Raw genomic sequence first — 12,539 nt, forward strand, 5'->3', positions numbered from 1 at the left:
GGATTGGCATGAAACTTATGGGGAAATCCATTTTTTGATGAGGTCTTTCTTGGGAATTTGAGGAAAAAGTACTTCAGGATAAAGGAAATGAGGTTTTATTATTGCAGGAATCCAGATATTCTCTCCCTTCATTCTAACCAATCAATCAATCAATCGTATTGTGTGCTTACCGTGTGCAGAGCAGTGTACTAAATTCTCGGGAGTTTAGTATGACTGTCTCCCCCTTCTAGGCTGTAAACCCAGTGTGGGCAGGGATTGCCTCTCTTTATTGCTGAATTGTACTTTCCAAGCGCTTAGTACAGTGCTCTGAACACAGTAAGCGCTCAATACGATTAAGTGAATGAATACAACAGAGTTGATAGACACATTTCCTGCCCACAATGAGCTTACAGTCTAGAGGGAGTTAGACATTAATATAAATAAATTACAGATATGCTCACAAATGCATAGAGCTGAACTAGAAATTAAAGAAATTATCTAGAGTTAGTCTTTGCCTTATATCAGTTTGCTTCTAAAACAGCTTTAAAGAATTGTAAACTAGGACCCAGGAGGAAAAATTAAAGGTCTTTTGGTTATACTTTGAATCACCAAGCTTTCCATGTGTTGGTTAAAGATCAGGTTTCTAAACTTTTTTTTTTAGGATCACCTTTTTGATAGGTTTTATTTTTTAGTAAAGTCAATGAGCAGATCAGCTATGCAATATTAAAACTAAATTCTAGATATAGGTCCAACAAGGGTTTTCAGAATGCCTAGAGGGTAAGTTTGGGATGTTTGGTGGCGTATCAATGCAGATAACAATAATAATGACGGTATTTGTTAAGTGTTTACTATGTGCGAAACACTGTTCTAAGCACTAGCGGGGCTACAAGGTGAGCAGGTTGTCCCACTGTGAGCCCCACATGGGCTCACAGTCTTCATCCCCATTTTCCAGATGAGGTAACTGAGGCCCAGAGAAGTGAAATGACTTGCCCAAAGTCACACAGCTGACAAGCGGCGGAGCTGGGATTTGAACCCATGACCAAATGGCAGATGTCAAGAGGCAGCCATCCCACCAGGACTCCAAGCCGCTTGTCTCCAAGCAGGATATTGGAATCATTAGTCTGACTCAGCAGTGGCAGTTTTTACATTCTACTGGAATTAGTTTTGAAAAAAGTACATCATTACTATGATGACTGATACCTTATTCATATGAGAGGGCAAGAGGAAGTTTTTCGGTAGACAGTGATTAGCTGGGTTTAGCTGTACCTTCAGAGTAGTGATCTCCCATTTTTAGTCATTTATGGTGCACAAGTGACTAGAATTTACCTTTTACTTCTTTCTGAAAAAGGCCTCTAGGATCTTGCCTTCTGTATCCAACCATGTTGGAACTGGCTTGGACCAAGACAGTGGTCTTTTCAGTGGTTGGATGCACCATATGTGATGTTTGATTTTTGGGTGATTCCCCAACAAAGTCCTGGACCAACTAGGACTTGAACTTGCTAGTTCTTGAGGTGTCAGGCAGTGTGACAGCTTCTGAATGGTTTATTCTCTGTTAAGCTTACTGGTAGAGAAATCAAGATTGTAGAAGCAAATCAAGCAGGTTCAGCAACCTATTTTGACCGTGAGCAAGAACTTCCATTATATTTGCATTTGTTTGAAACTATGTAAGTTTAGCGGGGTGTGGTTTTTTTTTTTGTTTTTTTTTTTTTTGAGACCACAGACATACGTTTTATAACAACATCAAGACTACAGTGAGTCATGCTCCTGGTTAAAGAATTTACAGAAACTCATAAAGCTGAATTTTCTCTAGCTTAGAATGATTTAATTTAGATCACTGGGAAGAGGCTTTGATTTAATCTGTATTGTCTACAAAAATATAATAGATATAGGTTTCACTTTTAGAAATGGTACACTATCTAAAAGCAGCAATTTATTTTAATATTCAGATTCGTTTTGTAGGAGTCAAGAAAGGGAGGCTGAGCATTTAAAATAATAACTGTGGAATTTGTTAAGCTCTTATTCTGTGCCATGCACTGTACTAAGTTCTGGGGTAGATATAAAAAAAATCAGGTTGGACCCAGTCTCTGTCCCACGTGGGGCTCACACTCAAAAGTAGAAGGGAGAACAGGTATTTTTTCCCCATTTTATAGAAGAGGAAACTAAGGGACGGAGAAGTTGTGACTTGCCCATGGTCACACTACAGACAAATGGCAGAGCCGGGATTAGAACCCAGGTTGTCTGACTCACGGACCCATGCTCTTTCCATTAGGCCACGTGCCCTCCCAATAAAAATAATTAAATTTTAATAAAAAATAATTTTAAATAAAAATACCATACATGGAGGTGCCATGTCAATACCAGAAAGTACCTGAAAAAAAGGATTGGCCAATATAAGCATGGGTGAATGGCCACCCTAGTCCAGGAAGTGTAGAATCCCTCCACCCTCCTTCCCTCCCAGCTTTGGCAAGAATGTTTTCAAATTGCATTTCCTCAACTAGTGTGTCCTTCAAATCTGTCTCTCTCTCTGTTTTTGCTATTATTGGATTTTAATCCTGTCACATGGTGACTTGTTTTGAAACTTGATTAAAACTTAATCTGTAAAGCAGCCAAGTGAGAGAGCCACAGGAGTGAAAATAACATTAAAAAAAAAATTGAACTACCATCAACTGACTCTGGAGACTCATAGGACCAGCTCAGCCATTGCATAGCCTACATTTAAATGTATCTAGATAGATGAGACTTAAAAATGTTTTGACCTCAATGTTTAAACCCCAACCCTGCAAAAAAAAAAAAAGAAAAAAACCCAGGCCATGCATTAAATATTTGGATGATTGAGCCCCAACTAAATGTACTTGGAGGAGTTGGGGAGATCCTGAAATATTTCGTTACTATCTATAGGTAGCTGTAATCGTAACATTAGAGATCTGTCCACCCTTAAGAAACCCTGGATGAAAAAAAGGACTCTTTGAGAAAACTACTCAGATTAGTGGCCTGGGTAGCCCTTTCATAACCTGCTTCACTCTAGCCCTCCTGCCCTAAACTGCAGAGGAAAGGAAAAATAGAGTCTGGCCCAAACTGATAAAGGAGTTGAAAAGGGATCATGCTGAGGTTATAAATAGCAAAGATCTCCCACACCTCTGGGTTTCATGCACAGGGAAGCAGCTAGGGCCTTTTGCCCTTCAGGAGACTCTGTCAGCTGACAAAAGCCTATTACTTGTCTCTACAGCAGTCTCATCAACAGAGGAAAAACATGACCCAGTGAGCCCCATCCAGTTCCCTGCTACACCAGTCAGCACGTAGTATCCAGTAGCAATCCAGTGACTCATTCAGGGAACGAGCAGTAGCGTTATATCCATTTTCATTGCCATTCGGATTTTGGGGTTGTGCACAGCAAATCTCTAGTGCCAAGGAAGGAAGAAGGATCGGTCAGAAAGTTTGTTAAATGTTTGAAAGGCCCCTTTGAAATTTCAGAGGCTCACCTGTCCTTGATAGTGTATGTGGTAAAAATGAAGAATGCTTAAAAAACACTTGGAATGAACTGAAGTGAGTTGAATCAAGTGAACAGTGTTATAGGGTAAAAGATTCTGTTTGGCCATTTGAATTGTGGGTTGTTTAAGGAACTCTAAGGCCTAAGTTTTCAGTAGGTTTTTTTTTTAACTGTGCCTTGATTCACTTGGAAGAAGGAAAAAGCAGCTAGCCCCACTTTAGGAACTACCACAGATGCCGCCCAAAATTGGTCTGGGCCCTGGCTGGAGGAGGGGCGTAGAAGCCAGCTGGAAGATGAGCCACAGAACCCCTGGGGTGGAGGCTATGAAGGCGCTGCTTGGGTCTGTAGTCTGTGCGGTGGGGTAGAAGAGTGGACTTGGGGACTGGTCCCAAGAGTTGGACCTCTGGGGAAAGAGCAGCTCCATTGGTACTCTTGGCGACAGGATGGAAATGAAGAGGGAGGAAGACTTGTAGAAAAAGCCACCCCAAAACACAGAAGAAATTTCACATTGAGCGTTTTCACTCCCTTTCTCCCTTTTCCCTTCCTTTTACTTAGGGCGTGTTCACTCTGAACAGGGGGAGGAGAGCTCTCTCCCTTTCCTTTTCTGTCTTCTCACCTTTCCTACGATTTCTTTTCATTTTTCCCCTCTTTCCATTCTGCCACTTGCAAGGCACTACTGCTCTCTTCCTTTGGAAAGGCACCACAGAGCAGTATCTTGGTCAGTGGGAGACTAAAGTTTTTTTTTATTATATTTGCATGCTTACTACATGCCAGGTACTGTACTAAGTGCTGGGGTAGATACAAGGTAGCCAAGTTGGACACAGTCAATGTCTCACATGGCTTCACAGTCTCAATCCCCATTTTACAGATGAGGGAACTAAGACACAACGAAATTGTGACTTCCCCAAGTTCAAACAGCAGACGAGTAGTGGAGCTACTGACTCCCAAGCCCATGCTCTGTCCACTAGACATTGTCACTCAATCGTACTTAAGCGCTTACTGTGTGCAGAGCACTGTACTAAGTGTTTGGGAGAGTACAGTACAGTAGTAAAAAGACTCATTCCTTGTCCACAACAAGCTTATAGTCTAGAGGGAGAGGCAGACATTATATAAACAAGTAAATTACAGATATCTACGCAAGTGCTGTGGGGCTGGCGTGGGGGTCAGCGGGGGAACGAGTAAAGGGAGCAAGTCACCACAGTGCTTCTCTAAGACTTTAAGTGCCTTGTGGCCAGGGGTTGTGTCAACCAACTCCATTGTATCGTACTCTCCCAAACGTTTATTACGGTGCTCTGCGCATGGTAAGCACTAAATTCCAATGATTGATTAATTGATGCAGGCCCAATGAAATGGGGTTTGGGTTGCAAGGGCCAGAACGGCCTTGCACACCTCCAGCCTATGAAAAACATCAAAGCCTGCCCTCGTTGCTCAGTATATATATATATATAGATAGATAGATAGTGCTGGTGATAAGCTAATTCATAATTCATGTACAACTACTACTGAGAGCTCACCTCCTCCAGGAGGCTTTCCCAGACTGAGCCCCCTTTTTTATCTCCTCCTCCCCATCCCCCCCGCCCTACCTCCCTCCCCTCCCCACAGCACCTGTATATATGTTTGTACAGATTTATTACTCTATTGTACTTGTACATGTTTACTGTTCTATTTATTTTGTTAATGATGTACATCTAGCTTTATTTCTATTGATTCTGATGACTTGACACTTGTCCACATGTTTTGTTGTCTGTCTCTCCCTTCTAGATCTCCCCCTTCTAGACTGTGAGCCCATTGTTGGGTAGGGACCGTCTCTATATGTTGCCAACTTATACTTCCCAAGTGCTTAGTACAGTGCTGTGCATATAGTAAGCACTCAATAAATATAATTGAATGAATGTATGTATTTAATTGGCAAATTTCCCAATGGGCTCCAGCAGTGTGGCAAATTTTCGGAGAGGAAGGGCCAGAATTAAAAATATCTATACCTAAGGAATCACGGGTGGCAGAAAGCGTCGGCTGCAGCCTCACAGCCTAATGCTCCCCTCCCATTCATTGCTATCCAAGGAGCACGACAGTTCCTTCCCCACCAGTCCCAGGGATAAATCCCATGGCACAGAAGCCCACGTTGGATCTCTAGACTGTAAGTAAGCTCGTTTTGAGGAAGAAACATGCCCACTAATTCTGTTGTACTATCCCAAGTGCTTAGTAAAGGGCTCGTCACATAGCAGGTACTCAATAAATACCATTGATTGATTGATTCCTTGTGCCCTGCCCAGTGCAATGAAGAGCCCGAGTACTAACCCCTCCAGTAGTAGCGTATGGTATTTTCAAAGACAGACTGTAAGCTCATTGTGGGCAGAGAATGTGTCTGTTTATTGTTGTATAGTCCTCTCCCAAGTGGGCAATGCAGTGCTTTGCACACAGTAAGCACTCAATAAGTATGATTAAAATAATGAACATAAGTACATTTTTACAATCAAGATCAGTCTTCTAGTATGCTGAGAGAATGATTCATCTATCTAAATATAACACTTTTCTGTTGCTTGAGAATCCATACAAAAGAACAGTTTAACATCCTGAGGCCTGTCTTTGCTAAATAGCAAAATGCCACAGTGCAGTTTGGAAACCATGCAGTGTTCATTTGCCAGTAAAGAAAAATCAAATACCTTTAATAGGAAATAATAATAAGGTAACTGTTTCTTATCCTGGGTCCTGTTTGATACTTTTACTTTACCTTCATTCTTAAAAGTCCTTGTGTTTCAGCCAAAGTCCTCTGTTTGCACCTGAAGTTCCTTGATATCCCTCCGGAGATAGGTCTATTGGAGGGCAGTTTGAAATGGACGATATCTTGCAGGGATTGAGTATTTTATTTCCCAGTATCCTAGATTCCCAAACCTGATTAGGTTATTTGGTCAGCTCAGGTGAGATGCTCCTTATGAAGCAAACATCCTGTTTTCTTTAAAGTTATGATGGAGTTAGGATATAGTTACTATTTCAACCCCATGAAAAGGTTCATTAACTCAAGTGTATTCTAATTTGATTTTTTTTTAATGAAAATGGAGTGCAATTCCAGGGAGTTGTCACAAAAGATTACCTTTCCTCATTTGCATTTAGAATTCCAGTTTAACATTCACTGTTAACATGCCCATATATTGTTATTTTGTTTTTCAGGAGATGATTTTTCACTGATACAGCAAGAAATATTTATGGTAAAAGAATGTAAACATTGCAACATTGTATCCTACTCTGGGAGCTATCTCAGGTAAAAATTATCCCATTTGAATCTTTGCTTCATGTAAGAGCGTTCCTCTTCTGAATGAATGCACTTCTTGAGGTTTCTTGTCTAGTGCCTGGATTTCTTAAATGTATGTGAACTTTGCACTGGTTTCCTTTCTTTTCCTTCAATACTTGCCTTTGTTAGAGTACATTTTGAAGAACTATTTATATCCTTCCCCATATTCATTCACAGCACATTACTTTCCACCGCTTTGGGCAACTGAAAGACTTGCCCCTTGAGAGACTGACCTCCTGCTGTATTTTATAACTTTGAGTTGCTGTCATTAGTAAACAGAGACTAAGATTCCATCCCAAACTATTAAGCTTTGGGGAATTTTGTCTAAAAGTTCTGTTCTGTCAGCGATTTATAATTTGGCTAAATTCACCGCTATCTCCTGCAACATCACAGACCTGTTAATAGAAAAAGGGCAATGTTTTTTATACATTTGGATATTGACATAGAGAATATGTCTTCCAGTATCAAAAATAAAATACCATTATTGCAACTGACCATAATTACATCCAAACCCAATGTTGTGGATGTGACTTCCATTGTTGTGAAACCTTTTAAAATAAAAAATAAGTGCCGGTTAAACACAGTCAGTGGTTGCTACTTTTCAGCTTTTGCTTAACAGTTGAGGCAGGAGGGTTGCTCCCAAATGGGAAGGAGAGGGAGATGAGCCATTTTTAAGGCCTTGTAGGATGGACCTTTCAATTCTCTAACTTCTTTTCTATTTTTAAAATAGTCGTGAAAAACTATGGATCTGTATGGAATACTGTGGTGGAGGATCACTCCAAGACATTTATCACGGTATGATGAGATTGGTCTTTATGTTTATGCTGTAGCGTTTTAAACTTGAAAGGGTGCACAACTTTCCTCTCCGCCCCACACTTAACCACACATTAGGTTGTGAGGATGATTTCCAGGCAGTCTCTTTAAGAAGAGCTAATATTGTAGAAGTTAAACCAAACTTCTGGTAGGACTAAATTAAAGTGACCTCTTGGCTTAAAATCCTGGACCATTCGGCTGCCTCTCTTCATGTCCCTGTCAGAGGTCTGCTCCAACTGCATCCAGATGCTCTCCATGGGCTGGCCCCTTCTCAGTTCTCTAGGGCTCTCCTGCAAGATCAATCAATCAATCATATTTATTGAGCACTTACTGTGTGCAGAGCACTGTACTAAGCGCTTGGGAAGTACAAGTTGGCAACATATAGAGACAGTCCCTACCCAACAGTGGGCTCACAGTCTAAAAGATCAGATTAACCCCTTGGAACCAGTACCTTCCTCATTTGCTCCGAGGGAGGCACAGAAACCCAAGAAGGGAGAGGAGCTACTCTACCACTATTACTAATATTAATGATTATGTTACTTGTTAAGCACTGTGTGCCATGCACTGTTCTAAGTATCAGAGTAGATACAAATAAATCAGGTTGGGCACAGTCTCTGTCCCATATGGGGCTCACAGTCTTAACCCCCATTTTCTAGATGAGTGACCTGAGGCCCAGAGATTTTACTTGCCCAAGTTCACACAGCAGATATGTGACAGAGCTGGGGTTAGAACTCAGGTCCTTTAGACTCCCCGCCTCATGCTCTGTCCACTAAGCTACGCTGCTTGTTACAACTTTGCTCCTGTCTCCTAAGCTCTTTGCTTTCTCTCCCCGCTCCTTTCTCTGCCTTGATCCAGCCTTCCCAGGAGCCAGCTCCAATTGCATGCTTCTACTTTATGGGAAGAAAGAGAGGAAGAGAGAGAGAGAGAAAGAGACACACACACACACACACACCCACCCCGGACAGGAATGCTTTTAACGCAGCTAAACACAATACATTGGAAGCTCTGCTTTTTTTGTCACTGTTTTATTAGTTGTTGATTTTGATATTATTTTATGACTTAGTAGTCTTGCATTGTTGTTGTCGATCTATTTCATTACACATTTCTTCACATGATGAAAGTATTAGTTTTGTGTTAGCTTTTTCTTCGTTTTTTTTTTTTGATATTTTCTTTAAAAGCTCTAATTTTCTGACCCTAAACAGGTTAGGTTTCAAAAAGTGTCCATTCTGACTTGAAGAGAAGGTGTGGTTTATTTTAATAGTGATATTAAATGCTTAGTATGGGTCAATCACTGTTCTGTGCGCTGGGGTAGATGCAAGTTAATCAGGTTGGATTCAGTCCCTATCCCACATGGGGCTCACAGTCTAGGGGGGAGAACAGGTATCTATTCTTCATTTCACAGATGAGAAAACAGAGACACAGAGAAGTCACAGCATCACACCTCAGGCAGTTGGCAGACTAGGAATTAGAACCCTGGTCCTCTGACTTACAGACTTGTGCTCTTTCCACGAGACCATGCTATTTTCCAAACTTAGATTAACTGGAAGCGAAGAAAAATAAATCATTTCTCATCTTATGTTAAAAAATCTTCATTTTCTTATATCACACATATAAATTGGTAGTTTCAGTAAAATAAAGACATCCTCTAGATTTCAGAAAATTACAGTGTATAGCTCTGTTTTTAAGTATATACAGAAACAAAAGTTTCATACCTATATAATGATCAATCACTGATTTTTAAAGAGCAATATAAAGTAACAAGCTTTTTGAAAAAATGTAGATATATTCTAATTTGTTTTCTCTTATAGATCTTGCTTCATATAAGAATTTTTAAAATTATGATGATATTTAAGTGCTTACCCCATGCCAAGCAATGTACTGAACTCGGGTAGATACAGGATAATCTGATTGGACACAGTTTCTGTGTCCCACATTGATCTCACAGTCTGACAGATTCTGGAAGGTCTCCCTATGCTTTCACCCTGGTTTTCATTAGGTGTGGGCAATTTGGTGTGTGGGGTGGGAGGAGGGGGTTGTTTTAATTTTTTGTTTACTTTAAATTGAAGCTAAAGTCTATCAGTCACTCTGTCTTTCTGGATGATTTTTGTATTGAATAAAAGCAAATGTACTTGAAAATCAATCAATCAATCGTGTTGAGCGCTTACTGTGTGCAGAGCATTATACTAAGTGCTTGGGAAGTACAAGTTGGCAACATATAGAGACAGTCCCTACCCAACAGTGGGCTCACAGTCTAGAAAATACTTTAGCCTGAGGATATTGTTACCATTAATTTGGTTCAGTTCCTGCAAAAGGAAGTGCTTCCTTTTAAAAAAAAAAAAAAAAAAAAAAGAGAGAGAGAGAAACAGAGGAGTGTTGCTTCTTTACTAACTCCGTTTTTGTAGATAAGTTGTTACAAATGGGTGCTTCCGCAGCTTTTATCTAATAGTTGAATTTAAAGAGATCAACTTGATTCCCAGGCATTTTAGAACATTTTGCTAATGAAACTGCATCAGACAGCAAATAAAGCCTGGTGAAAAAAGCAGTGCTCTTCTTGGGAAGTACACAAATACTAGACCCTCTTTTTCCAATTGCTTCTGACTTTCTGACTATGTCAGTTCTCATCGGAACGATTTGTACTCAGCACAAAATCGTCCATTTTAAGAGTTCTGAATTCAAATATGATTTAATGTGTGGTGATTTAATGTGTGGTGTAATTATTCCAAGAATCAAACTGATAAGAGCACCTTTTCCATAGTTTATAGTGTTCTGATTTAAAGTTAGGGATATTTTCTTTTTCTTTGACACAGTGTATTGGATAGCAGTACAGTGCTCTGCACACAGTAAGCGCTCCGTAAATACGATTGAATGAATGATGAGTAGTGGAGAAAAAATGTATTAAGGCAAGCTTCTATAGCCAGTATTGTCTTGGCTCACAGAATTCTCCCAACTAACTTTGACATGCTCCCTCTTGCCCTCTTTAGAGGTAGCATTGATCACCCACTGCAGACAAAGCTATGAAGTGGGTCTTAGAATGTGTGGCTTTGTGATTATGTATCTAGACGATTGGTAATTGATCAAGTTAAAGTATCTAATTGCCAGCATGTTTTTCAAGTCCTGGAACTGGGTCTGGATAAAGTTATTCCATTTTTGTAGGATAGAGAGAAGATTTACAATAAATCCTTGAATATATTTGCTTTAGCTAGCAAACATGTTAAATGTAGACTGTTTGGAAATTGAAATTGTAAATCTATTCATTCTTATTTTTTTGCTTTTTTTTGTTGTTTTGTTTTTTTTTTAGTTACTGGACCGTTATCTGAATTACAAATAGCCTATGTTTGCAGAGAAACTTTACAGGTATAGTAGTCTAACTAGAAAAAAAAATCCTACTTTTACAAATGGAAATGTCATAAATGGTTAAATTTATTTTCAAGACTGAATTCAGTTAGAATGAACATCATGCATGAAGGCAAGAAGATAAACTAAATATCCTCTCATTTGAAGTATTAATTTTTTAATATTAAATTTCAGATATTTGCACCATGTGTGGTGCTACCACTTCATTGACTGTTTCTGTAACTTTAAGCTGGTAATGCTTAGTGTAATTCAGTACATATTTCCATAATGTTGACTAAAATATCAAAATCCAGAAGGATGTACACTTAAAGGGACAGTTTAGCAGGAATGCAACTTTGCATAGATCTGGGGAAGAGTTGTACATCTTTGAGAAGAAATATATAACTGGACAGAAATATGGTTTATAAAATGGGATTTATATAAGCTTGTCTATTGCCTACTGACAAGCTGACATAAACCTCATGTATTTTTTGTATGCTTTGATTTTGGTAGCATGAACAGTACATCATGCTTGAAGAACAAAATTTTTTAGTTAAAAATTCTGGCTCTCATTCACATAACTGGTAAATGGTAAACAGTTGAGCAATATTAATAATGATATTTACTAAGTATGTTGAACAGATAATCACTGGAGTACCTAAATGATGAGATCAGACACAGTAATAAAAGGAAGTAGTTGAGTAGCATATTATAGAATTTACCAAACAGGTCCCAGGACAAAAGCATGCCTGGATTTTTAAGACCAGGAAATGGATAGTATTTATGAAAGTTAATTATCTAGTTGTTTTTTCAAGATCCAGAATTTCCCAACTTTACTACTGTGTACAAGTTTACTTTTGAAATTAGAGACTTTTTCTTAAATTTTGGAATTTTGGAATTTCAGTAATATGTGAGGAGTCTTAATTGATTAAATCAATCAATTAATTGTATTTATTGATTAAAATGTTTGTTACTTTAGGGACTTGCCTATCTACACACAAAGGGAAAAATGCATAGAGATATCAAGGTATGGTTAAATATTTAAAATGCTATGCTTTTTCAGGGGCAATAATATTTTCATAGTCCTAATTTTATACCTAATGTGCTTTTCTTTTAGGGTGCAAATATTTTACTAACAGACCATGGTGATGTAAAATTGGGTATGTTATTTCTAGAACTTCATTTACTATTTAAAATGAACTGTTTAAGCCATTTGTCCAGATTTGATCTTGTACCGGAGATTTCATTCATTTTATTTAAAGGTCAAAGATGTATGATGTTAAGCTCCAAGTAGCATTTAACGGAATCTTATATTTTGAATGTGTGTGTCTGTCAGGTTATTAAACTTCTGCAGAATGTAATGACTCTCTTTCCACAGCTGACTTCGGAGTAGCAGCAAAAATCACAGCTACAATTGCCAAGAGGAAATCTTTCATTGGTACCCCTTACTGGTAAGAAATTGCCTTTGTCTGAATTTCTTGTAGTGTCATTGGATTGTATCAATAATCAGCCTGAAGATTCTAGAATGGTATTGTAACTTGAAGATGTGATGGTGGAAACGGCTCTTGAAGAGAAGACACAAATCCTGGCTTCTCTCTCTTAGGTTCTGTGCAGTTTGACCTAGTTTATGACCTAAAG

The 12,539-nt window shown here is 39.0% G+C and overlaps 1 protein-coding gene across 2 annotated transcripts in view; it reads left to right on the forward strand.

Annotated features, from left to right (window-relative positions):
* The window catches only part of MAP4K5 (mitogen-activated protein kinase kinase kinase kinase 5), a 67,095-nt gene that overhangs the window by 21,149 nt on the left and 33,407 nt on the right, over nt 1-12,539 (forward strand). For both annotated transcript variants that reach the window (XM_038756126.1, XM_038756127.1), the window contains exons 3-8: nt 6,635-6,725; nt 7,486-7,550; nt 10,867-10,922; nt 11,881-11,928; nt 12,019-12,061; nt 12,280-12,352. In XM_038756126.1, coding sequence (XP_038612054.1) covers nt 6,635-6,725; nt 7,486-7,550; nt 10,867-10,922; nt 11,881-11,928; nt 12,019-12,061; nt 12,280-12,352 — 376 coding nt within the window. The remainder of the gene's footprint in view (nt 1-6,634; nt 6,726-7,485; nt 7,551-10,866; nt 10,923-11,880; nt 11,929-12,018; nt 12,062-12,279; nt 12,353-12,539) is intronic.

The sequence above is a fragment of the Tachyglossus aculeatus genome, chromosome 14, assembly GCF_015852505.1.
Source record: "Tachyglossus aculeatus isolate mTacAcu1 chromosome 14, mTacAcu1.pri, whole genome shotgun sequence".
In the NCBI taxonomy this organism is placed as follows: domain Eukaryota; kingdom Metazoa; phylum Chordata; class Mammalia; order Monotremata; family Tachyglossidae; genus Tachyglossus; species Tachyglossus aculeatus.